At 45.1% G+C, this 27,896-nt stretch overlaps 1 protein-coding gene and 1 long non-coding RNA gene across 5 annotated transcripts in view; one reads left to right on the top strand and one right to left on the bottom strand.

Moving 5' to 3' along the window:
• Nucleotides 1-1,542, bottom strand: part of Spata6 (spermatogenesis associated 6) — a 92,268-nt gene extending 90,726 nt beyond the window's left edge. For both annotated transcript variants that reach the window (XM_050136202.1, XM_050136203.1), the window contains exon 1: nt 1,297-1,542. In XM_050136202.1, coding sequence (XP_049992159.1) covers nt 1,297-1,347 — 51 coding nt within the window. In that variant the 5' untranslated portion in view covers nt 1,348-1,542. The remainder of the gene's footprint in view (nt 1-1,296) is intronic.
• Nucleotides 251-27,896, top strand: LOC126497944 (uncharacterized). Of its 3 annotated transcripts, none has more exons than XR_007590725.1 (4): nt 251-348; nt 7,904-7,968; nt 24,335-26,754; nt 27,377-27,896. It is a non-coding gene; the product is annotated as an uncharacterized lncRNA (long non-coding RNA). The 3 variants fall into 3 exon arrangements; XR_007590724.1 differs by having other exon boundaries at nt 282-1,188; nt 24,335-26,767; XR_007590723.1 differs by having other exon boundaries at nt 282-1,188.

Genomic DNA, 27,896 nt, shown 5'->3' on the forward strand with positions numbered 1-27,896 from the left:
TAACTGTCCGGGATCTAGCACATTTAGAAATCATTACGCAGTATTTCGGTAAACTAATCATTCTTTGCAAAACAAACGTTGCCAGAAAGTCAACTTGTGATGCAAACACCGAAAGTTAGGGACAGCGTTTCTGAGTAAAAAACCTCGGCAACTGTAGCAGACTCTGGAGTCCCTGAAACTAGCTTGCTCTCCACCCCTGCTGCACTCTGCCCCACCCAAGCTCCTCCTTAAGGCTGAACAAAAGACCTGAAAGAACTTTGTGACTTCTGTGCTGGTTTAAATTCAGTGTCGCTGAGGCTTCAAGGAGAGAAAGGGAAGCTAGGAAAAAGGGAGCGCTTATAAGCGTAGGTAAGTGCAAAGAAAAGCTAGTTTGGGGGCCCATGGGAAGAAAATGCAAGAGGGCTCCTTGGGGCAGGCACAGAAAATGACAGAGAATACGCCTACTGATGTTGGAATACCAACTAGAAGTCTGAGTTCTGTAATGAGAACAATTCACGGATGAAGGCACGAAAAGAAATGGAATAAGGAATGGGAGGGATTAGGAAACAAAACCAGAGTTCTCCTCTAAGGGAGGAAAAAGGGTCTCTCAGGATGACACGGAAGGACTTCAAAACTCTCGGAAGGAAACTCTTGCAGTTATCAAGGGGAGTGGGGGCTTCTCAACACCCGGAAAGCCCTTCTCTGGGCTCAGTTGGGTTTACCGAAACAGGCTGGACAGATCCCCTTAAAAGAATGTTCAGAGTAACTGGATGGGATTGCAAGCTTGAAGTAGAGCTAACCAGGTCTTTCATGGGACCCCTGGAAGGATGCAAGGAGAACCCTCTCCAAATCGGGAGGGTTTGGGTACTGGAGGGAAGAGCTGAAGAGGCTTCTGAGGAGTTGGATTTGTCCCGGGAGGAGAAGGCAAGAAACTTGGTGCACTAACGATACAAAGTAAGTTGTTTTGAAAATTAGGAACTCCACCTTGATAAAAAAAAGGGAGTTCCTACGCTAATAGGAAGCGTGGGAAAGAATCTGAAAACCTGCAGGATTTGTCGGAAATGCCACACACACCCCCAGACAAGCAAGGATCTAAGAGTCCCTCACCAGAAGAGGAGTAAAGAGGAATTCAAAGAGAACTACTGTCCGGAGAACGCAACTCTGAAGTGGTGTAGAAGAAATCCGAAAGCACTCCAAAAGGAAGTTGGGGTGAGGTCTCCGCGAGGCTGGAGTGGGCGGGCACTCGACATTTCCAGGGGTGTCCAGGGTCGGGACAGGGGGACCCAGAGGCTGGGGTGGGACAGGGCTAATACTCACAGAGCGGATCTCCAGCGCCAGAGCGCATTGCAGCGCCTTCACCTTCGGCATCCGCGCAGGGTGGTGCGGCGGGGAAGGGACCCCGGCCTCCGGCCCGAGTGCAGCGGGAAGACGCGAGGCGGGACAGGGACGGGGAGGAGATGAGGTGGCGGCGGCGGTGGCAGCTGTGGCCCCCAGGCCGGGGCCCGCGGTCCAGCCTGGGTCCCGCCCGAGCAGCAGCTGAGCACGGGGCGCGGACTCGTTGTCATGGCAGCCCGGAGGGGCGGGGCCGGAAGAACCGCGCAGGGGCGGGGCATGCCAGACTGAGAGGCAGAGGGCGGGGCTTCTGGCGGGGCAGGGTGGCTCTTCTGTGATGTCAAGCTGTGAGGGCCAACCGGTAGAAAAGGGGACAATTATGACCTGAGCTCAGGTTTGAGAGTCTTGGGTTTCAAAGTGGTGAGGGCACCATGGGGAAGTGGCGTCAATCTTGGGCCTCAGTTTCCCCAGCTATATTACAGTTAGTAATCTTCCTTGAGTTTGAATTTTGTGATACAGTTTACAAAACCAATATAAGAAATAGGGAATGAGCAACCAAGACATAGGTTAAAAACAGGACTGGAACCCAAGATCTCTCAAGTAAAGTCACAACCTCCCGGGATCACCATCATAGTCCTCTTCTTAGTCACCTGTTCTGGGAATCTCTGTCAGTGTATCCCTATATTTCACGTCAGGATTTCCTGTCCAATTCACCGAGTGAATCTCAATGCCTGTTGCTCCGATGGAACTCTCAATAACAGATCCACAAAAAAGATCTTGGCCACAGATCATCAAAATAAAAAGAACCTACAAGGCTATCTCCAGTTAAAGTCCATGTTAAAGATTTTTTTGCTGCAAAATGTTAAGTATGTGCATATGGAAAGTGTGTGTATATGAAGAGCACCAGACACATTCTGACAATGGAGGGGAAGTCCCTGAGTTTTTATAACCCAGTTAGGAAACAGGGTGTTATTAAGCCTTAAAAAAATGCCCTGGATATTGTCTTACAAACTGCCCTGGGAGTAAATCCTGCAATGATTTTGTTTCAGTAAGTCTTCTACTGCCATGAATGCATCTCCAAACTTCATTACTGCACAATTTGTCTTGTTTTATATTAAATAGAATTAATACTTATGTATTTTTCTGTGATTTGCTGGGCCAGCTAGGCAATATTGATGTCATGTATTTGAAGTTCCTTCCATTATTAGACAATATTCCAATACAGAAATATATACATTGACTTATAAATCAATGTATACATTTGTAAATTCTTTATTGTATTTACTATCAATGGTCATTTTTGTTTATATTTTATCTCTTATTAGCAATACTGTTATGAACATTCTAGAATATTTTAGCACTCAAGAAGTGGCTCAGCAGTTACAAGCACTTGCTGTTCCAGAGGAGCTGAGTTCAGTTCCCAGCACCCACTTTGAGCAGCTCACAACTGCCTGTGACTCCAGGGGCAGGAGCTCGGATGTGCTCTTCCAGAACCCTGGTACACACACGTATACAAAGACATAGACACACATACGTAAATAATTTTAATCCTTAGAAGAGGTCTATTAATGCATGTGTGGTGGAATAGGGATGACCCTTGTGCAAAGTGCGTTTTGCACATATGGGATTTTAAAGTAATACTATCATATCTTCTAAGACTACATCAATTCCTACTTCATCAAGAAAAGTGTAGGTGCTTTTGGCCACTCTTGCCAACACTGAGTTTGCATTTTTTTAACTTTTATGGATTCTTTGTGGATTTCATATCATCCATCTGGACCCCACTTATCTTCCCATCCCTCTCATCCACCTTGAGTCCTTGGAACCTCCCCCAAAAAACAAAACCAAATTTAGAAGAAAAACAAAAAACAAAAAACAAAAAAAAAAAAGCAAAAATAAAATAAAAGAAAAGAAGGAGAATCTTGTTGTGGGCACTGTAGAGTGGCCTGTTGAGTCACACAGTTTACCTTTAGTCCATTCATCTTTATTTGCCAGTGTTCACTGGTCTGGCTTGAGGCCTCTGGCTTCTGCTACTCCACCGACAGTGGCTCTCACTGGGGCTCCTTTGGATAGCCTGTTGTTACACTGTGTCATGGAGAGCCTGCTGTTTGGGATCTGTAGGTTCATCCCCTTCACATGCTCCAACAATTCGAAGTTGGAGTGGATGTTAGGTTAAGCCAACTCATAACCCTGGTTCTGGCCGGGGTGATAGCTGGGTTAGTCAGCCTGCCCTCTCTCCCTCATTGTCACTCCAGGGGCGAGCTCTTCAGCACTGCCCCGACTAGCTCACCAAGCACAGCCTGCAGCAAGGAGTGGGCCAGTTCTTTTACTCTCAGATCCTCAGATCCGGGTCACCCTCACCCACTCCCACATCACCAGAGTCAGCTCTGTTTTGCCCAGGCTAGGTGCATGGCCCTTTCCTGACTGTAGAATCTAGATTATACCCACCTGATCAAATAAGGAAGCGACCATGTGATCTTAACCACACATCTCTGAAGCAAGAATCATTTTAACTTTTTTTTTCTTATATTCTACAGATGGTGTATGTTGTCCTGGCATATGAGTATCTGTCTTTTCTAGGGTCTCCAATTTGATGATCAGTTCACCGAGTTAGTTTTCATTTCAGTTAATGTGGCACTCAATTCAAGAATATCCATTTGTTAGTTTCCATACATCTATTAAGATTCTCTGCCCTTTCATTCCCTACGACCACTTTTCCCCTTAGTTTTCGCACATATTTTCTCTTAACTTCTTAAGCATGTCAGACAAGGCAATGCACACTGTTGATCCAAGAACTCAGAATGCAGAGGCAGGTGGATCTCTGTGAGTTCCAGGTCAGCCGAATATAAGTAGCAAGTTCCAGACCAATCAGGGCTACATAGGAAAACCCTGTCTCAATTTTTTTCTCAAACTTGATTAAATTATCTGCAGCCTTAAATTCATATGTGTGCACACACGCATGTATGTGTGCACGTGTATGTGTGTTGGTGCTCAGCCATGCAGGTACATGTGGAGGGGACTGATTGTCTACCTTGGTTTTTTGGTTGTTTGTTTTGTTTGTTTGTTTTTGTTTGTTTGTTTGTTTTTGGACAGGGCCTCTCCCTGAACCTGGAGGCCTCTGTTTGGCTATACTACCTACCTAGTGGGCACCTAGGGTTCACCTGTCTCTTTCCTCCTATCCCATCCCACTGGGCAGGAGTTAAGGATATGCAATCACACCTCACCTTTATGTGGGTGCTGGGGACCTGAACTCACATTCTCATGTTTGCTCACCAAGCACTTTATCCACTGGGCTATCTCTAGCCCACTCCCCCATGTTTTAAATGTCATAGTCTCACTAGGAAGCCCAGGCTGGACCTGGAACTTACTACAGAGCCCAGGCTGGCTTAGAACTCACATTCCTCTTGCCTTTGCCTCCCAAGTAATGGGATTACAGTTATACACAAATACATTGAGCTGTTCTAAACTTTTATCATTAGACTCTCATGCCATGCCCAACATCTATGTTGTGTTGATATGCACTTGCCACAGTGTGCACATGGTGTTCAGAGCACAGCTATGTAGATGTAGAGTCAGTCAGCTCTCTCCTTCTAACTTCACCTGGGTTCCAGAGAGCAAGCCTGGGTCGTCAGGCTCACATAGCATATGTGTTTACCTACTGAGCCATCTCGCTGGCTCCTGGATATTTTAGTAACACACTGTTTAACATTAAATTCTGCTTTTTTTTTTTAAACTGTTGATCTTATGCTAGCAAGGACTTTAATTACTGGCTGCCTGCTTTAAAGCTGAGTAGACGTGGTGGTGTGCTTTGCTAGTGCAGAACCTGTGGGGTTTCTAAAGCCCCACTAATAGGTAGAATTTAATGTGGTTTCTGAATTATGCTTCCCTCTGTGTTTTGTTATGCTTATTTATAGGCTTCGCTGAGATGAGTCTACTATAGGCCATACCACGGGGCATGGTTCCCACTGCTAAAGTCAGCCTACTTGGCTTACTTACCAGCAGAATGCCAGTAGTAGTAACCGCAAGGTCTTCATAGATGGCCTTGGCTGGCTGGCTTAAGTGTAATCCTCAGGCATAAGAGAAAGACAATATACTGGACAAGGTGCAAATGTTCTTCTCGTAACCCAGACCATGTCTTCCTTCCTCCTAGAACACTTGTTTTCGGGCCAGTGGCTCCTAGGCTGTATAAACTAGGCTGAGTGCTTTGTGGGGTTCTTTAACTGTAGTGTGTAGTAGGGCGCATGTAGATGAGACTCCGCCCTCTCTGGTGCAGCTTTCCTGGGTCCTGGAGGACAAACAACACAGATCATAGGCTTCTACTTCCTGCCCATTCACGCAGGTAGTAAGCTTGCTGTGCCTGGTGTCTTCTATGAACATTTTGTATCAATGACTGTAACTTTTTTTTCTACGAACTTCATCATATACAAAGTATTAGGAGGAAATTATGTCTATTTGAGAAAGTTTGGAGTTCCTCTGTGCCCAAGAACAGCTAATCCTAAGTATTTCTGTGCTGCCTCAATCCTGTAGCAGATGCTGCCTGGCAAGCCTCAAGTGGTCCCACTCCCTGCAAATCAAATTTATCCCTCTGCCTTGAACTTTTGAGGAAACCTTTCATAGCTTTCTGGGGTTCTCTCTGCACAGTTCACTTTTTTCTCTAATTCCTTGAACTAAATATTCCAGTAGCCCCCGCTACCAACCTGACCTGGCTGCCTTGTGTAGTGCTTGGATACCTTCTCTCTACACACGCTACTGCCGGGAAACTATTCCCATGCAGAGCCTGGACTCACCTTGTGATCAAACGCAGGCTGCCTGTCATCCAGGATTTAAAACCAATAGCTTTCTGTACTTCTACTTCTACCTTTATATAAAGCAGGGGAACTAAAAACCCAGTTATTCCAGTCTTGGGAGCGATACCAGAACACAGAACCATTATCTCTTAATATTAAGGATCTTTAGTCTGGGTTCATGTTAACGGGTGACTGGTAAAAACTAAACAAGTGGAATGTTTCAGAAGGAAGTTCAAAATCAGTGTTTGAATAAGATCTGTCTTGGATAATACACGCTATCAAGCACACACTAAGAATTCACAATGTTAAACATCACTAAGTGGTTGGACTTAGCCTTTTAACCCTTTCTAACTCTTTTTGTAATTCAGCACCTCGTTTTGGACATTAAAGGAATCTATAAAGGGTTTCATCTAAGTTGGGTCGCATAATGAAGGAAAGCAAATTATTTTTAAATACCATAAATGTACCTCCTGTCAAGCATGATGGTGTAGGCCTTTAATACAGCATTTGGGGGGAGAGGGTCAAGAATACCCTGAGTTCAAGGCCATCCTGGTTTATGTAGTGAGATCCAGTCAAAGTAAAGACTTTAAAAGATTAAACCTCTGCTGGTCCAAGAGCCCAGAATTCATGTTGTGTGTTTGTGATGGTCACTTGACACAAGCTGCAATCTCTAGGGACAAGTCTCAAGGAGTGACTGTCTGGATCAAGTTGGCTTATTGGCATGGCATGTCTGTGGTTGATTGTCTGGATCATATGCACTGATATGGGTAGAGCTAGCTTAACAGTGAGCAGCACCATCATAGGCTGTGGCTTCTCAGTTATGTGAAGAGCAGAGAAAGAGAGCTGAGCTGCAAGCATGCATGCATTCTCTCCCTGCACCTGGCTAAGGATGTGCTTAGCTGCTTGAAGTCCCTGCCATCTTGACTTCCTGGCAATGACGGACTGTGTCTTAGTTGGACTTTCTATTGCTGTGAAGAGACACCAAGACTGTAGCGACTCTTATAAAGGAGAACATTTCATAGGGCCTGGCTTACAGGTTCAGAAGTTTAGTCCACTGTTATCAATGGTGAGAAACACAGTGGTGTGCAGGCAGACATGGTGTGTCAGAGCCCAGGTCAGAGGAGTAGCAGGTGGCAGTTGACTTCAGGGGATTGGCTCACCAGGAAGCAAAACTATGGTAACTGAATCTCAGATAGGCAAGACCCCGATAGCCTTGACCCCAAATTGTCTCTTGCTACTGCGGTGTCCTTTGCCACTGACATTTGTCTCTGATATCTGACATGATGTCAATGGGTGTGGGGAGATCCTCACTGGTCATAATGCAATGTAATTTTTTCATGGAAATACCCCATTTATTGTGTAAGCTCCTCAAGCCACACAAATGACCAGACCTCCCCAAGGAAGGACCTCTAACTGCCAGGTTCCACCCACAGAATATTCTTAACTGCCCTAACTGCTGAAGCCTGCCCGCATCCTACAGAGTAAAAAGCCCAATCTATGGAGATGAAATCCCACCTTGGAAAGCTCAACCCTGAAAAGTTCCATACACACACACCAAGAAACTCTATATAAGCCCTATATCCTGTTCAGTTGACTGCTGTTTCTCGCCTGAACCGAGGCAGTTCACCTGCCCGTTTTCTTCCCCTCCTAATAAATCTCTTGAATGAGGTTTTTTGTGTGGTGTGACCTTGTCATACTCTCTAGCTCCTGACTGCCAGGATACCTCTCTATCCGAGTTGCAATGCTTACATTTGGCTTTGTGACTCTGATAGGCTCTCATCTCATGGTCTATCCCTCTTTTCCAGTGCACGGACAACAGACACGCCTTTCAGTTCACTGATCGCTCAGTACCCCATCCACCAGCAATTACGTAAGTTACCCTTTGATTAGTGTAAATGTTACCCTGAGTCTGAGGAAGTGACCTTTGAGTGTCCAGGCACCACTCTGATGCTCTTGGAGGCAGAGGCACTCCCAGCCAAGATCTGTAAGGCTGCAGCTGATGCTCTTCACTTGACCCCACCCCAACCCTTGCAGCTCCATCCTTGCAGTTTCCTTGGGCCAAACCAGGCTATTTTGTCCCTCCGTGCCCTCTTCTTCCACCATCTCCCTGGAGCTGCCTGTATCCCCCAGCTCATTTAGGCCTTCATGGCTTTAGTGACCCATTTCCTGCCTCTTTCCTGTGGAAAAGACTCCTCCTCCTAGAGTTCTGTTTTTCTTCTTGCCTTCTCACCACTAAGAATGCACTGGTACCAAGGACTGAGTCTCTCTGCTGGCTTAGCCAGACTAACTAAACCCCTGATCTCTGTTGAGTCAACTAGGTCTGATCTGGTGCGGTCTCATCTTGTCTATACCAGTCAAAACAAATCTGGTCCTGTCTGTTCTGGCAGATACTCATCTGGTCCAGTCAAGACTGGTCTGGTCTGGTAGAATCCAGTCAAGTGCAGTCTGCTCCAGTCTAGACCGTTCAGGACCATGGTTTTTTTTTTTTTTTTATTTTTTCCGGTCTTGTCCAGTCTGGACCGATATTGACCAATATATTCTTGTCTGGTCCAGTCTGGTCTTATCTCTTCCAGTTGAGACTGGTCTGCTCCAGTGTGGTCTGGTCGAGACCTAGGGACAGACAGCTGTGACCTCAGGACAGACAGCAGTGACCTCAGGACAGGCAGCAATGACCTCAGGACAAACAGCAGTGACCTCAGGACAGACATCTGTGACCTCAGGACAGACATCTGTGACCTCAGGACAGCTGTGACCTCAGGACACCAGTCCAAGTTCAGGGGCAGTCATCTTTTTGCTACAGAATGATGATTCTGTATTATGTCTTGTTTTAGTATTATCAGTAAAAATTATGCCAATTAAGTGAGGCAAAATACACCAAATACTCTTGACAACCACAGTTATTATTATATTATTATCACAAAAGGATGTTATAAAAATAATTGTGTGGCCAGAAAGTGGTGGTACATGCCTTTAATCCCAGCATTTGGGAGGCAGAGGCAGATGGATCTCTGTGAATTCGAGGTCAGCCTGGTCTATAGAGTGAGTTCTAGAATAGCCAGGGCCACACAGAGGAACCCTGTCTCGGGAAAAAAAAAGTTATGATCTTCCCTTGAGTTATGTTGTTAAATGCATGAAAAAAAGTTATGATCTTCCCTTGAGTCAAGTTACGTTGTGAAATACATGTTCCTGTCATCTAAGTTGATGCACCTTATAGGAGAACCATTTCTAACCCTGTAACTCTATACTTAGTTATTACCAAGAATACTACAAAAGGCTTAACAGAAATGATACAGTTTGTGATGAGAGATGAATAGAGCCTGGGGAGATGTAAAGTGTGCTTGTCATGTAAACACGAGAACCTAAGTCATCACAAGGACCCTAGCACCCACATAAAAAGCTGGGTGTAGTAATGCACCTGAACCCCAATGCTGAGGACGCCAAAACAGAAGGAGTCCAGGGAGCTTGCTGGTCAGCCAGCCTAGCCTAATCAGTGAGCTGCAGGTTCAGTGAGAGACCCTATCTCAAAACATAAGGTGGAAAGTGACCCAAACACCAGTGCTGACCTCTGGCCTCCACACACACTGCACACACATGCACATGTGTGCCCCCACATTCACTGACTGGTACAGACACATAAAATGCACTCAAGCCGAAATCACTGAGATGTAAGAATTTTATTGTACCCTTTGGAAAAATGCGTTTGGGCTTAAGATGTATTCTACAATTACAAGTAATAATAGATACCCAGAAGTATGCTTTGTTTTATTAACCTTGTCCCCTAAGTGAGATGCTAGCTCAGTCAATAAGAATTAGAGTATCGTTCCTCTATCTGAGTTTTACAAAGTAATGAGCCAGTGAAGGATCACATCCACACTTCAATGTAACAAGCTCGGGGGTAAACGGACATGAGTAATGGGCCAGCATGGGACCGGTGGGAGAGGAAGACCTGGTTACAAACCACTTTCTGGAAGTGGGGATGACTTCTGACCTTGCAGAGGTCCTCTTGAGGCCCAGTCCTACTTTATTACAAAACACAGAGCCTGTCAGCACAGTTCTCACGGAGCTGTTAAAGAGGTCTACGTTTTAATCACTGGAAACAATCAGTATGAATCCCCGTTGTCTTCATGAGGTGAGGTTAGGACTTTGACATAAACTACGCACAAACCTCTGAAGACGCCAGGTGAAGACAGCAGGTGAAGATACCAGCTGAAGACAGCTGTCTGCACACTAAAGGAAGAGGCTTCTGTCGCTGTGATAAAATACCAACCAAAAATGACTTGGGGAGGAGAGGGCCTATTTGGCTTATTGGTTACAGTCAACCGCCAAGGGATGTCAAGACAGGAGATGGAATCGGGAATTGAAGCAGAGACCATGGAAGAGTGCTACTTACTGGCTTGCTCCCTGTAGCTTGCTCAGCCTGCTTTCTCCTACAACCCAGGACCGTTTGTCCAGGGATGGCACCTCCCACAGTAGGCTGGACACTCCCACGTCAATCATTGATCAAGAAGCCCCCACAGACTTGCATACAGTCCAATCTGGTGGAGGCATTTTCTCAACTGAGGTTCCCTCTTCCCAGATGACTCTAGCTTGTCAAACTGACGGAATGAAGGAAAGAAGGAAGGAAGAAAGGGAGGGAGGGAGGGAGGAAGGGAGGAAGGGAGGAAGGGAGGAAGGGAGGAAGGGAAGAAGGAAGGAAAACTTAGTCAGTAGAACTGACCCTTTGTCAACTTGACACAAATACACCATTATTAAATCCTAACCTTTACTTTCTTGTTTCTCCCCAAGATCTCATGGTAATATCACAATAAAAGACACAGTATAGTTTTAAAAGTTTCACATTCTTTAGAAAAAAATCCTGACACTTTAAAATTTTAATCTTTTAAAAAGAGTCAATGACTCTTTAAAGTACAAAGTCTCTCAACAGGTAGCCCCTGTAAAATAAAATAATTTTTTTTACAAACTTCTTACTCATGAAGGAAGAACCAAGATACAGTCAAAATTAAGACAAAGCAAAACTGAATCCCAACAATATAAATAGCTCAGTGTACAACATATGAGACGTTCTCATGATCTCCTAGGCTATGAAGTATTTGGGAAGCTCTGCTCTAGCACATACAGCTTGTTGCAAGCTCAGGCTGGCTCCCCTGTACCCCTGGTGCTGTCCTCAGGGACCATCCACAGACCCAGCATCTTCAGTATCCTGGAGGCTCTACTGAAACCAAGCCTGCACTTTCACTAGTAGCCCGCACTGGGCTCTCTTCAAGGGCTCTAACCTTGCCTCCTGGGCCACGCCTGAGCATCTCCCCATACCCTCTCCAAACCCTGGGCCTCCACTCCAGCATAGGCTGCACATTTTCCAGTAGCCTCTCTGGGCTTTTCACAGAGCCTCATCTGCTCTCCAGGACTGCTTTAATCCCGATGCCCTCAAGCCACCAAAACCAATCATCTGGGAGACTCATACAGATTACAACGTTCAGCCTCCAGCCCAAGATGCAACCTTGATCTCCTCTGGACCAGCTTCTGGGTGCTGAGCCTGAGGAAATACTTCCAGAAAATTTTAGCTCAGTGCTGCTGGTTTCTTATTAATCACAGTGGAATTCTCAACTCCAGCTAACCAGTATAGATTCTATCAGTAAAGCAAAGGTTTCTCTTTAGTGGCGCTGGCTTCTTGTTAATTACAGCTGAATATTCAGCACCAGCTGACTAGAAACCAGAGATTTTCAGTTTGAAACATCTCGCAAACAGCCTAATAGAGCCTGGACTTCACTCTGAAGTGTCAAAAGCCAGAAATGCAGCCGTCTGCCTTTCTCTCGGGATTCTTATCCTCAAAGTTTCCATCAAACACCCACTAAGCTGTAAGCACTCAAGGGTCTTTCCAGCCCAACATTCCAAAGTCCTTCCACAGTCCTCCTAAGAACAACACACGTCTGTCACAGCAACACTCCACAAACCTGCTACAGATTTTTGTATGAATTTGCTTTCAATAGCTGTGATAAATACCACAGCCAAAGCAGCTTGGGAATAAAAGGATTTATTTCAATTTACAGATTACAGTCTGTCATGAAGAGATGACATGCAAGAATTCAGGAACCTGGAGGCAGGAATTGAGGCAGAAGCTATGGAGAAACATTGTTTGCTGGCTTGCACCCCAAGGCTTGCTCAGCCTGCTTTCTTCTACATACCAGGACCGCATGCCCAGGGGTGGCTCCCAGGGGCCTGGGCCCTCCCACATCAATAATTAGTCAAGAAAGTACCCCCACAGGCTGTCACAGGCCAGTCTGATGGAGACATTTTCACAACTGAAGTTAACAAATACCAACCAGCATAGGGTGTCAGAAGAAAACAACCTGACCCCTTTGATATAGGACTTCCATTAAGCCACCCAGTCTGCAGTAATTTGGGTGACTGTCCTGGAGACCTAGTAGAATATTAACCTTTTTTAAAAGTTCATTGAGTATTGTCACCCCAGACCCACTCATCCTCTGAACGCCAGACATCCCGGACTACACCGTAATGGCATGGAGCCGAACAAAATGCCAAAACTCAGATAAAATGCTCTTACCTGCAAAGAGAAAATTCGGTTACCTTTTGCTTACAACATAAAGATTCAATTTTCTCGTAAACAAGCCTGAGGTTAGTTGGTAGCAGGCTACTGCAGAAGTTTATTATATTTGGAAGCTTGGCCCTTTTCCATCTCCCCATTTTATGAACTGTAGTACTCTTTCTTTATATTAAGTTATTCTTTGACAATTCATACACATATGTAATTTGTCCTGGTTACTCCCGCCCCCACACTCTCTCACCTCCCTTCTGCTTCCTATCAATTCCCTCTTCCCCCTTTCGGTCCCCTCTCCAGATTTATGACTTCTTCTTTTACTTTCTACCAACTTAATTTAACCATGACTACCTACCTGGCCACTGGAGGCCACTGGAGTGGATACTGGAGCCTGATGGGTCAACAGTAGAGACATAGCTTAAGACAAGGACTCTCCCTTTCCCTGAGTCAGACAGTAGGAAACAGTTCATCAGTGAGGGTGGACCCCCTGAGTCCCTACCCAGCCAAGCCTCACTGTTGTTGGGCTCTTTCTTGTGCAGACGCGGTGCCATCATCTGCAGCTGTTGAGTGCGGCACACGCCTTAAAGAACGGCTTGTTCATTTGGAGTTCACTTTTGGTTATTAATATTTTTCTTTATGGGGGACAGGGTGGCGTTATGCTGGTGACCTCTAGGCTGCTTGTCTACTTATGCACCAGGAAAAGGGAGAATGGATACCCTAAGTTTGGTGAAAAGCCACATCAATGCTCTGCAGACTTCTGCAGTCCACGCAGCACCCTAATGTAATGTGACCCATGCGTGCCATCACACACACGGGGCTAAAGGAGACTAGAGGGGTGGTGCTTCAGAAATAAGAAAAGGTAGCTATGTTTGACACAAACTGGGGGCCTCAATCCCAACAGGAATAATGGGAAACTTAAACACATGTATAGATTAAATGCCTAGGCTTCATACTCAAATTTTCTCTCAGTCTCTGTCTCTCTCTGTCTCTCTGTCTCTGTGTGTGTGTGTGTATGTGTGTGTGTGACTGTTAAATCTTGAAGTGATTTCACTATGTGAACAGGTTGAGAACCAAAGAAATCAAGTCTGATCACCTGGAACAAAGCTGAGATTCAAATAGCAAGCAAGACAGGAAAAGTAATGGGTAGTTACAGGAAGTGCATGCTGCGGCAGACAGGGCTGGAAGTCATGTGCTCAGGGCAGTATGCCGCAGGTGCGTTGCAGCATATTTAAATACAAGGTTAAAGAGGCAAATCAATCCCTTTCTTATCTGTATCTTTCATTTTCCGTTTCCTCCTCTTCCATCGTTCTTTGTCTTCCTCTTCCTACCTATCCTCCATCTCCCTCCCTCCCACTCCATGTTTTTACCGTTTGTCTCCTTCTCCGTCAGTCCAGCAAATCTTCAGAATCCCATCATAAACAGGACCAGAAGTGTTGTCTCAGACTGGACAGACGACTCGGTGGCTGAATGCGGCTGCTACACGAGCATGAAGATGTTACGTTACCTTAGCTCTTCTATTACCAATAAAGACTTAGGAGTCGTATATTGGGGGAAAACTTGATAGATGAAAGAAGTGGAGGGGCAAGCAGCTGTGACATCCATGCAGTTTCATCATGCAGGGTTGTGGTAGGTTCTGGTTTAAATTCTTCTGCCTGTGTCTGAGCATTTTTTCTTATTTTCATTAGTAGGTCTTTCTAAGGCTTGAATCTTAGCATTCCATGTTTCATATTTGACACAGTTATTAAACCACGTCTTAAGGATAAAATGTGAATTATCAAACCGATAGCAATTATAATTGACATTATGTCAATTCCAACGAAGTAGATTACCCCTTCACTTATTTTTTTTTTCCATTTTCAAGCCATCCATTGCAGCACCATACAAAATCCTACCTCCCTGCATTGTGATACATTCCAGTCTTAAAGGGGGAAAGATTTTTCCTGAGACTCCAAATCTGCAGCTATTCAGTTTGCCCACACAACAGCAACAACCGTGACAACAGTGGTCGGTGACACAGATGTCAGGGTAAACCAGTGACTAGCTGACCCTCTCTCCACACTTCTAGGCCAAAAAGAAAGTCCCAAAGCCCGTGAGTCTCCAAGTCTCTCCTTATTCTTTCCTATGCCTCTCTATCCATATCCTGGATCCTCCGTATACTCCATGACTGGTTCTTGTCAATTAATCACTAGCTCCACCCCCTGATTAAAGTTAACTTTTCTAACACAGTCTCAGGGTGTCACCATGTGAGCAAATATCCTCCAACAAGAAGATCTGAGTTCAGATCCCAGCAAACACCTGCTTGAGACGGTAAGGGCCTGAGGCCTGGGCACTAGCTATGTTTTGACTCGTTTGAGAAAGAAGTACCCTTTTGAAATTCACATGATGATGCCGCAGAGACTTCTGGGGCCCTGGCAGTATCTAGCCTCCTTTTCTGCTCTAATATTGTTGTGACTGTTACAATGTTCTCTTCCACAATGAGGCAAAGACTTGGTCCAGTGGTCACTATCATGGTTTGGAGCCACTTGGAACTCATTTGCTCCTTCCTCTTCGCTTTCCACAACACCTCCTTTCCTCCATGTTTTGTGAAGCCTTGGTTTTGTGAGCTTGGTTCAACTTCCCTGCCACTTTGATCCATCCGTGATCAGCGGCCCTCTGCCATAAGAGCACCACTATGTAGCCAAAACAGTGTAATAGAGACAGTGTAAGAGGCCTTCTTAGATAGAGGTAGTTTATTTTTCATGGAAAATAAGAGCCTGTGTTTCCAAAATCACTTTACCATGAGAAAGGCAAGAGTAGGCACAAGAAATAGCCAGTTTGGGAAGTGGATTAATGCTCCCCACCAGTGCTTTAGGCTATCATGAGTTTGATTGGAAAAACACCAAACATGCACTATACGTTTAGAAACTGGTCACTGGTGACCTGCAGCAGCTAAGTTTCAAGTAATGGACAAACATAAACAAATGCCAGTTCAGATAGCTAAGATAGCATGAGCAAGTATAGGAGAGAGGCAAGCCCCTAGACCTGTGAGAGTGTGGGTATGTGGGAGTCTGTGTGTGTGTCAGTGTGTATGAGTGTGTGTGAGAAAGTCTGGATATCAGAATGTGTTTGTGTGTATGTGTGAGAGAGAGAGAGATAGTATGGGCGTAAATAGGAGACACCTGAGTAGGCTTATTGCCCAAGTAACTGCATGCACCAGACAGTCTGCGGGCAAGGCTCTGCAATCCAATGCCTTCTGTCACGACTTTGTTCTCCTTTTAATTTGAAACAACAGAAATGTGCCCAACCTTTCTTCCAGCATGATGGCCAGGGCTGAGGTTTTATTTTGTAGTTTATTTTAGCTCCACGGCTCCTTATTAGTTATGCTCCATGGTTTTCACGCTGTTGTCTTTTCCAACGTCTTGTTGAGTTTTGCTTATTGTGACCTTTCAGAGCATTCTAACATCCGAGTGCAGAGCTAAGTTCACACAGTCTGAATTTACTGCATTACCTAAGTAATTGGCTTTCCCTTGTCTTTATTGCAGAGGTTTCCCTGTCTATAGGTCACAGTGCTGGGCCAGCCAGCAGAGTGGGTGTACCTGCATTTGAGGAAGCCACTTCTACTTTCAGGAGGGCTTTCAACAGCGGAGTTTTACCTGGCAAGGGACTGGAAATCACGTGAACATAGCTCACTAAACCCAATCTTCCCCTCCGCTGGATCCCCACAGAGTTCAGGGTCACTCCGTTGTCCCCTTAAGAGAAAGAGGCTGAAAGGAAGTTGGCTAGGCAATGTCTGCAGAGGACTAACACCCCAATAGTGTCTTTTACAGTTTTCACAAACTGTATCAGGGGACACCTTGTAGAGAAGGCTAGTGAAGGTCAGGAGCCTGGGGACTCCTTGAATCTACGGTAGATCTGCTGATCTCTCCTGTAGTGGGTACTGCCACTTAGCAGGAACTCCAGCAGTGTCTGAATAGATAGGTATGAAAGCCACTGGGGAAAGGTAGGAGGAGGGGAGGGAGCTGAACAACCCCTCCAGAGCCTGTAAAGAAGACACCAGATGCTGTCAGCAGTTGGTCAAGTACCTGTCAGCACCTGCCTGACCTCAGTCAGGCAGTGTGTTCTGCTCATAGCTGGTGCTTTGGACCCCTGGATAAGCAGCCTGTGTTCTTCCTCCTGCCTCACCTCTAGCTGGTCTAGGCACACAAAGGGCTATATTCTCATCACCATGTTGGGAAGATTGCCAATCACCCAGCCTCCCCGTGTGCCTCTTTGATTTGCTACATTTAAAGGGCATGAAGGCAGGCATTCAGAGGCAAGCTTTTAAAGCTGACGTTACCCTAGCGCGAGTCCCTACTGCAACATCTTTGCTGGCACAGCTGGGTGGGTGGCAGCGCTTGCCCTATAAAATGTTTGATACTTTGCCAGTAAACTGTAAAGAGGAGAAGAAAGCCCATGTCTGCTTTGCAGTCACAGGGCATCTCTGGAATGTGCTTGCCCAAGCAAAGCATGACCCTTGCTCTGTGGGATTACAGACCCCCAGCCCTGCTCAGAGGAGGTGTAAAGTTTCAGAACTGCAACTTCACTTTCCAGTCTTCGCCTAGCAACCTAGGAAATTTAGAGCCTGTCCCGCGCCCCCTCCCTCCCTGGTAGTTTTGATGGTTAAGTGTGTCCTTGTGACCCACTGAAACCATCTTGTCACAGGGCCAATGACATTTCCATTCACCTCCTTGTTTGTCAAGGTACTATTCGTATGTCAATCAAAACTGCACCTCCCCATCCCACGTAGTCCTCTTTAAAGGTGGCCCCACTCCACTGTCCCTAGGGCAGAGAATCTTGGCAGCCCTTCAAACCATCCCTCTAGTCACACTTAAGAGTCTGGATTGTCTACTGAAAACTGAAAATAACTAGGACTTGAACCAAAACTTCTCCCGAGCCTGCTGAGTAATCCACTTGCTTGTAACCTTAAAAGGGAGCTTGTGTTAGGAAACTTGCAAATTCAAGGTCAGCCTGAAATAGCTACTTAGTAAAATCCAGTCTCCAAAACACAGACAACCAACAGAAAGCTTACTAAAGGTTAATGCTTTTCCAAATTCCATATCCATTTTCAAATAATAGAAAGTCAAGCGTTTATGTTCATCTGTCTCTCTTGCTTCCTCCTTCCTCCCCCTCTCTATATCTTTCTCTACCCCAACAAACCCCAGTTGTGTGCTTATGCACACATACCAGAGAACAGCCTTGAATGAAGTTCTTTAAGCACCATCTACCTTTTATTTTGCAGGGAGGACATGACCCCCACATTCCTAAGAAGTGGGGTGGGTGGTTTTGGTCCCTCAATAGATTATGGATGTTTATCGTTGTTTAGAGAGGTTTGTTGCAAATTGTTATTGGTCATAGTTATGGAGGAAACTAAGCAAAGGAGATTAGATTCAGGGATCTTGTTCTGAAAAGACAAAAGGGATATAGGATAAAAGGGTAAATTATTGAATCTGTTTTTAAACTTAAAAGGCAACTGCTAGTCTTATATAGAATTTTTGTATACTGATACAAATTTAAGGTTATTTTTGTTATACTACATATATATGTGTGTGTATATATATATGTGTGTGTGTGTGTGTGTGTGCTTCTACTCTTGTTTAAGGTATTATACCTTATGCAACACATTTGAAAATGTAAAGTTCTACTCCTTGAAATCTATTATTACAAACTATTTAGTATAATTAAGAAATACAAGTTAGTAGTTAATCATTTATAAAAATCAAGCTTGTAACCAAGGATTTGTCATAGAGCAGGCTTCTCCATGGGCAGCTGGAACTTTACCTCTCTGAGGAGTGGTGAGAGCTAAGTGGAGGATGTGCCCCCTCAGAGTTACTTTGCCCCAGGATCAAAGAATCTAGGCCTTTACCCACCCATCTTGTCAGCCACCGGTAAGGATTAGTTCAGGCCCTTCTAGCCTACCATTGTTAGATAAGGCATTAGCTCTGGGAGGAACTGACCAATGACTGGAAGAAAAGATGTAAAGAACAAAAGATGGTAATGATTTCTCCATCTAGGCCAGATCAGGGCTTTCAACAGAGTATAAAGATGTTGGCAGTCAAAGAAATAGGATAAAAACAAAACAAAACAAGAAAATGACAGATGTTGTGTTGATTGGCTAGGAAAATTCTTAAGAGCATCAGAGCACCCCTGCTAGCGGAGGTATGCACACAGAACAGTGGCCTTTCCCCTGGAGAACGTATCTACTCTAGGCATCCTTTAACCTCTCTATATATTCTTATAGTTTATACATATGCAGGTAAAAGATTGAATTCTGCTTAAAATAGGCTTCCAAGGAAACTGCACCCCTTCCTGTGAAAGCTCCCGCCCCTGGGGAGGAGCCAGGGAATAGATAACCAGAAAGCAGAACTGTAAGACACCCATGCCTGCTAAGATTAGGTCCTGATGTTCTGTCCAGGTGGCTCTTTTCTTAAGGAATATATTCTATTCGGTACTTCCTCTAATTAAACTCTTGGCTGCTTGAACTATGACTGTGCCCCAGATAAATTCCTCTCTATTGGGAACATAGGAATGGAAGTTTCTGGTGGGGTAGAGACAAGAAGAAATTGTAGGTCTCCCCCATAGCACCTCTGGGAAGTATGCTCCCGAAGGTACAGAAGGCAGAGAATTATGGGTACTATATGTTAGAAGTCTGGCTGGTGAGCCCAGATATGGTGTCATGATACTGAGCTGGGACACTAGTCTCATGGGATACAGTAGTCCATGGGGCTACTATTCCCCACATGATCTGCTGAAGTCAGAAGTTTGCACTATCTATGGAGAGAGAGGATACCCTGGATGATTCAGATATCCAGATAATCTGTCTCGACAGGACCCTCTGGGGGTATACAACAGGACCTGTCCCCCAGTGACTGTGGACACTGGTGTGAGTAAGGTGGGATATTGGGGACCATGACAGAAATTCTTGGAGCTGGGTCTCTACGGAAGGGAAGCAAAGACAAATTTGGTATCGCTCTGGGGAAGTGAATCCATGAGGCTGATTTGACCCTGTTGGCATTTCAGAAATGAGTGGGCCATTTGGAGATAGTGGTCATGAGAGCTTCCTGATGCTTGGGAAACATCCTTGCTGTCAGGGCAACCCCATGCACCCATGCAGCCATGCAGCCAAGAATAATGCAGCACCCCCAAACTCTGTCCCTTTACTTTTAAGTGAAATACTGGCTTATAAAATACCTGAGTGGGTAGCCTACATTACACGCAAACACATGTGTGTATGCACACACGTGCGTACACACACATACACACACACACACACACACACACACACATACAGAGTCTTCTCCCCATGGTTAATAAAAGTGTTTTCCAGAAATACTGTTTCCTTCTAAATCAAGAGAAGACATATTTTGAGATGTCTTCTCAATATCAAAACTGAGATACTGCTTTGCTCAAAGCTCTATCAAGAACTACTCCACAGTTCAGAATGCTTAGCACAGAGTCAGCAGCATCTGCAGTTCTCAATCCGGAAATCAGAGGAAGAGGCGAAAGTGTGTGTGCACTACTTCCTTAAGTCTGCTTAATGTTTTCCAGTGTGTCTGTGTGTGCTCACACACATGTGCAAAAATCATAGGATGGACAAGAAATCCTGGGTCCAAGGGATCTTCACGCCTCCGCAGAGACAACAGGTTTCATTATATCTTATTTTAATTTTTAAATTATTAATTATTTTTAAAAAAAGAACTCTCTTTTCTCGTTTTACATACTAATCCCAGTTCCCACTCTCTCCCCTTCTCCTGCCCCCTTCACCTTCCTCCCAATCCTACCCCCAATCCACTCCTCAGAGTCGGTAAGGTTTCCCATGAGGAGTTAACAAATTGCTCTGAGGCAGGAAAATTGAAGCACAGGCAGAGGTCCACAGCGGAGCACTGGGCTGAGTCCCAAAGTCCAGTCGAAGAGTGAAAGAAATAAGAACACTTGCAAAAAGGTCAAGACCATGATGAGGATACTCACTGAAACAGTTTACCTGTTTACCTGAGCTAATGGGGAGCCCACCAACTCTGGCCTGACAGAAAAGGGAACCAGCATAGGAACAAACGAGACCCTCTGAATGTGGGTGACAGTTGTATGGCTGGGGCAGACTATGGGGCCATAGTGAGTTGTATGGCAGTGAGACCAGGATTTATCCCTACTGCTCATTATATCTTTTTAAGCCATCTTGTCGTGTGATTTAGATGCAGACATGCAAATTATTCTCTTGCATATTACACTCAGTTTATTTCTCCTGTGTATTAGAATATTACATGTTTTGAAAGTTTATTATACAATTATTTATTTTGTGTGACTTTCATGTAGAATAGAGTGCTCAAAATCCCTTCCTATAAAAAAGGATGGGCCTGGGAGTGCTTAGTTCCTGCTCTAAGTCTACAGGAGAAAAGAGCTATCAGGAGCAGAAGTTGCGAGCGCCCCCTGCTGGTAACAGGAACTCCTGCCATCCTCTGTCTTTCGTCCTTCAGATTGCAGATTGAGAGCTTCCAGACCGGAGTGGATCTGAAAACTTAAGGGGTTTAGTGGGAAGAGGGTGGGAAACGTGAAAAGAAATCTTAGAAATTTGACTTAGTAATATGAAATGTGGAACATGTGCTTTTCTTTCCTAAGAGCTGACATGGACTAACTGGTCTGAACTAGAGAGACAGGCCCGAACGCTTTCAAAATATTAGGGGGGGGGGGGGGAGGGGGGGGGGGGGGGAATGTGTTCCTTTTTAAAACCAGTTTTTTTTTCTTTTTTAATTAACAAAGTCACCCTTCTCTTATTCATTGAATGGCCCTGGCAGCCATTGCTTCTTTTTTGAGTCGGCACTACATTGGTTTTATTGTCTAAATAAAATCCAAAAGGACGTATTCGTTCCTCTCCTGCAGTTTCATCTTGATTCCACGAGGTGGCACTGTGCTTAGTCTAGCGGCAGCACAGCAGAACACTAGAGAAAAAGAGAATGTGTATTTTTGCTGAGAACAAGCGACCAGGGTGGTTTGCCGAGACTGAGACTGAGGGAGGACAGGAGAAGCCTGCCCCGAGGCGCAGACATTTTCAGCATTTGCTCTTTTGCAGGTTTTCGGAATTCTGCTTCCCGGAAGAAACATAGAGAACTCTCAAAGCATTAAGCCTGATTAATTTGCGCTGTGACGCTGTCAGACCTCACACAGCCGAATCTACCCTCCACCTTCTTTAGTGTACCCCGTTTGTCTGCTTATTCCTGTTGAATTCCTAAGACCGCTTCAACCTCCCCATCTCTAGGAAATTTGAACTGGTCAAATTATCACTTCTGTCCCTGTGTCATTCTCTGACATAGCTGCCGGCTTCTCTTAGGACACTGCTAGAAAACACCTTTTCTACCAGGAAATGGCTATAACTGTCTTTAGGAGAGGGACAGAGTTTGTCTTATGGAAAACAAACAAACAAACAAAAAACAAACAAACAAAAACCCTTAGCAGTCCGTAACGTCTGCCTCAGGAGGCAGTGAGTTCCTTGTCCTTAGGAATACTTGGAGCAGATGGTCGGAATACCCCGCACACCAGCCTCCCAAACAGGTACGCGCTGCAAGCCACCCTTACTATCACTTCCGGGTGGCTCTTAAGGACCTGAGCCGCTGTCTCTCCAGCACAGTTTCCCCCTCTTTTGTTGAAACTAATGAGTCACGATCAGAGGAATATTTTTCTGTGACTCCAAAACCATTTTGCTTAATGAGGTACTAAGTCTTTATAATTAGGCCCAGAAGGAAATGAGGACGTGGCCCATAAGAGCAATAATTATTTCAGTTATTTATGGTAATAAAAAATTGAAAATAGGAATTCTTCCTCAGAATGCGACTATTTATTCTTTTACATATTGCCTAACAGGCAATTACCCTATTAAGGCAGCGTTTTGTTGCTAAAGACATTAATTGAAATGTAAATTAAATGTAAATCAGCTAATTAAATTGATATGTAATGAACTTGTCAGGCGGGCCTCTCTGATCAGATGCCCTTCACTAATAAACAAGAACCGTGGCCCGCCCAACACACAACTGGGGCAGAGGGATCCTAGCCGAGCTGCACCTGGACCGCCAAGAACAGAGGGCAGGCTCTTCAGAACTTCCGGAGCTGGGAACATTAGGTCATTGCTCTTGGGAACACTATTTTGGGGTACCTATCTGGGCTTTTCTTCAGATACAGAGCTTCACATGTAGACACTAGAAAATTCCGTGCAAACTGGGACGTGTAAATGGTCTGCCTGGAAGTCGGGTGTATCTTGGGGGTGACCATTCATGGAGGCACCACCAGTGCTTTCTGATTCCCTTAGCTGCGCGCTCCTCTCTGGGATGCGCTGGCCTTGGGTTGATGTCTTATGGACCCTCCCCCCCCCCCCCCAATTCTACACAGCCACAGCGGAGCAGAGTTAAATGAAGTTAAGTGTTGAGGCTTTTGTCACTTGACCTAGGGCATTTTTGCAGCTAGCATGAACTGGCGCAGCTGAGCCAGTTGTTCAAATATTGAAACACTCGATTGGCAAATAGCTACTTTTCTACCTCATGGCTATTTGTGTCTCAGATGTATGTGTCTCCTTAGTCCTGGCCTCTCAAGATCCTCTCCCAGTGCCCTCAGCATGGAAAGCGTCCATGTCTAGTACGAGAAAGGCCCCTCAAGGCACTGGGTTTGTACCCATTCTGATTGGCTAATACCCCTGTACACCCTGGAGTGGGTTCCTCCTAAACCAGTCCTTGTGATGGAGAAATCCCATTCCATTGTAGCAAACCGAAAGATGCTTCCTTGGTTACTGGGTGTGTCCACCTGTGGTCCACAGGCCACAGACGTCCCAGGATAGCTACAACTGCAGCCCAACATACTGTAAATGATCAGCTTTCACAATGGCAAAAGTTTGGACACCCAGGCCTGCTAGAGTTGGTTAACAGTGATCCTTAAAGTTGAATATACATCAGAATCACCCGAATGGATTCTCAGAGCAGAGGGCTGAGCCCCACTCCCAGAGCTTCTGATTCGGGGATGTGTCCTGAGCCTCTGTGTCGCTGTCAGGTTGCTAGGTAACAGGGATGCTGCGGGGCTGTAGACCACACTTAGAGCCACCCTTCAGAGCACTGAGAACATCATCATTCAGGTTGAGTTATGGTGAGCAATACAGTTGAGGAACCATGGGAAAGAAAACTGTAGGCAGAGCCACGGATTTGGATAAAAGAAATCGTTTCAGTGCTCAGCTGTGTTGATGTATGTTACCCCTCTGGTCACTGATTAAATACTTCCCTAAAGGAACTCAAGAGAGGAAAGGTTTGCTTTGGCTCGGAGTTTTAAGGGCTGTTATGGCAGGAGAGAAGACCTGGTAGTGGGTGTTTCTATGACATCTGGAGTGTGCAGCAGCTGCCTGCTTATTTTTCAGTGGACCAGAATAAAAAAAACACGACAAGAAGAAGGGTCAGCTGTCAACTGTGCCACCAACCTCCAGTGATGACTTCCTCCAATGAGGCACCACCTACTCATCGTTCCACAACCTCCCCACACAGCATCCCCAGGGGTACCAAGTATTCAAACACGAGGGCTTACGAGGGACATTTTACATTCTGAGTGTCACAACTATTTATAGCTGTCTTCCTGTTACAATTGCGTGAATGGGACAGGCACCTAATAGCTTTTGAGACCTAAAATCTTTACTGTTTTTTAGTTGTTGTTTTAGGTGCTTGCCCAAACTCTGATGACCTGCATTTGATCCTTGGAACCCACATGATGGAGAGAGAAAAACCAACTCTTGCAGGTTGTACTATGGTCTTTGCTTGTATGTTACGGCATACTCACCACCACCCCACCCCACCTCCCACACACAAAATAATGTTAATGTAATAATAAAAAGAGATTTATTTATCTTAGTAGGGTTCCCTACTGACTAGCTGACTGAATCCCCAGTCGGGTATCTAAATCTGGAGAGGCTCCAAGATCCAGGGAGCCCAAGACCTTCTCTCAGCTTTCTTAACACGTTCCTCTTTGGCTAGGGAAGCACAGATGGTTCCCGTATCTGAGAAGATCCATTCTTTAGGAAAACTGCCGAACACGGTTCAAGAGGCTAGGGACTTAGCAGTGAACAAAGCCGCTCGTTCCCCAGCCAAGGTCGCCAATGGATGAGTCTTAGCGCACCCTTCAAACTTCTAAATAGAGTATCGGCACCCATGGATTCTGAGTGTTTCCCTAGTTAATAAAACATGGCATATCCTCGCAAAGAAATAGATCATTTATAGCCATGGTTCTCATCCTTCCTAAGGCATCGACCCTTTAATACAGGTCCTCATGTTGTGCTGACCCCCCCATCATAAAATTACTTCATTGCTACTTCATAACTGTAACTTTGCTACTGTTGTGAATCATAACGTAAGTGTCTGATATGCAGGACATCTGCTATGTGATCTCCAAAGGGGTCGTGACCCACAGGTTGAGAACCACTGATTTGCCGTCTCCTGGTACCATCCCCAGGACTCTGACTATGTAATCCTTTCATCAACCTTCTCCTCTCCAAAAAAGCTACTTCGGCCTTGGCTCTTATGACATTAGTATCATGATGCCCGAGCAGAAGGTCCTAAGCTGGGATCCTCAACACCCACCTAAACATTGGGTATGACGGCACACACCTGTGATTTTAGTGCTGGGGAGACGGAGACAGGTGAATTCCTGAGCTCATCTGTCAGCAGGCCTTACCAATTGTTGAACTCTGGGTTCAGAGGTCCTTCCTTTCAAAACATAAGGTGACAATAGAAGACACCCAGCATCAACTGTAGGCCTTCACACATGCACACATACGCACACATGCATATGTATCAGCTGCTGAAATACACACACACACACACACACACACACACACACAGTGTCTCAACTGCTTTAGCTAATACCAGCTTGCTCTCCAAAACCACACCAAGTGATATACTTAGCAAGAAAGCATTGGTATTGTGCCATAGCCTTATCCTTACTACCTTCAGACTTTTAAGTCCTAATTTTTAAATAAAATTGAATTATAGTAAAAAGAATTATCTACCATATTAACTAATTTATAGTTCTGGGGATTAAGCCCAGCTAGGCAAGAACTCTACCACTGTGCTATATTGCAATGCATCCTTACTGATCTTTAAGTGTGTTATTGATGATATGGGTGATGTTGGACAGCAAATCTCTAGAGCTTATGCATCCTGGTGGAAACCGTATGCCTTTATAGTAATAGGTAACCACTCCCTCCTCCCCCTAAACCCTGGTACTAACCATTCTGCTCTCATCCTATGAACATGATCAGTTCAAATACCTTGTGTATTTAGACTTATGGAGTCTTTCTGTGTCGACCATATTTCCCTCAGCAGGATGCCTTCAAGGTTCATCCATGTTACGGTGTGTGCAGAATTTCCTGGTGGGTACTCCGTGGGGCATTTAAGCTACATGTTGTGTATACAGTCGCTTCTCAGCGGACACTTAGGGCATTTCTACATTGTGGCCCTTGTGAGTGGTATAGCAATGGACATGAGAGTGCCCACATGGCTTCTTTGTCAGAATGGAGCCTAGAGAAACTGGAAATAAAGTCATTTCTAGTCCATGTTCATTGATGCGTATAGACTTTGGGGGATGGTTAATTTTAGTGGGTGAATTTTTTATTTAAAAATTATAATACATTTTTAATGAATGATAAGAAGTATTGAAAAACTTGACAGAACAGTTTGGGAATTGTTTTTGCCTATACTGTCGAGGGGACAGTGTGTGTCTCCTGAGTCTAGGCAGAGCATCACGGGGTAAGAAAACATTGTGGAAGTTGTTCCTTACTTCTTGGTGGATAGAAAGCTGAGCGCAGGAGACAGAAAAAATTTAATAAGGTAAGAAATAGCCCCCAAGGACATGCCCCAGTGTCCTACTTTTTCCATCCAGCCCACCTCCTGACCTTCACCATGTCTTATATTTCATCACAGTCTCATCCATCAAATGGATATTCATGGGGTCAGAGCCCTCATGATCCACTGCCACAGTGAATGCCATCAGAGGCACACCTAGAGAGGTCTACTTCACTAGGCATTGGTCGATCGGATCGAATCGGCAATCAAAACTAATCGCCAGGAAACGGTAGTGTCTCAGCGTAAGCCTGTTAACTTATAGATCCAAATCTTCATGATATTAACTCATTTCATATTACCAAAGAAACTGGATAAATGTGTATGCATGCATGGACCAGAGCGGGCCCGCTGTTGAAATCTTGCTCTGGGGAGCTGTCACTTGGGAATGACTCTGTACAGTCAAGTCACCCTTGCTGTCCAACGTTCAGCATGGTGACTCATGCCTGTAACCTCAGCACTTGGGAGACCGAGGCAGGATTGCCTCATGTATGAAGCAAGCCAGCTCGGGCTGCAGTGAGAACCTGTCTCAAAAACACAAGCAAAAAAAAAAAAAATATATTTGTTTGCCAGGGATTGATAAAATTTTAGAACATTTTCAGGGGGAGAGAACACAGAGGTGGATGACCTTGGAGAATAAGCATGGGTTCTGTAGTTAGTCCACACCCCTGTTGAATACCCAGCTTGCTTTGAGTTTACCCTTTCCTGTGACCTTAAGTTGGGTGGGAGGGCTGCGGGAGAGCGGGTTCCATCTGCAGCCTCACTGGCGAGAGCAACCCACATTGACTTCTTCAGAATCTGCATATTTGATAAATGTGTCACTTGCTATCTTTGTCATTTTTACCTTCATGCAGTTCGGCAGGAGCTTAGCACTGAGGAGCCTTGAATGGGAAGCTTATGGAGCAATTAAGCCCTTTCCTTGGGGACCCCAGACCTGACAACGGCCAGTGCATAGAGATGAGCAATTGGATGTTTGTCTCTCTCTTGCCAGAGGGGAAAAAAAAATGAAATACTCCAAAATTCATCAAGGACTTTTGCTGTATTTCAATGAGCCGTGTGTATCTTGTATATTGTGTAATTGATCTGAAAAAACCTCATCTCATAAACTGAGGGAACAGGCCCATTTTCTATTTCATTTCTTTTAATTAGCTATTCCCAAGAAAGTGCCACGTGTCTGCCAGATAATTCCCACCCACCTGATGGGAATGGTGAGTAACGCTGAACCATTGATGGCTTTGCACTTAACCCAAATGCCCAGAGACCCACTCCGCGGCCCCTCATGACCAAGCTTCCAGTCAGACATTGTCAGAACTATTATCCTCATCAGATCCTGGAGCACGGACCCAGGAGGGAGACTTGCCCAAGGTCACAGGG

Source organism: Alexandromys fortis, unplaced genomic scaffold (genome assembly GCF_014885135.2).
Source record: "Alexandromys fortis isolate MF-2015 unplaced genomic scaffold, M_Fortis_MF-2015_v1.1 scaffold_13, whole genome shotgun sequence".
In the NCBI taxonomy this organism is placed as follows: domain Eukaryota; kingdom Metazoa; phylum Chordata; class Mammalia; order Rodentia; family Cricetidae; genus Alexandromys; species Alexandromys fortis.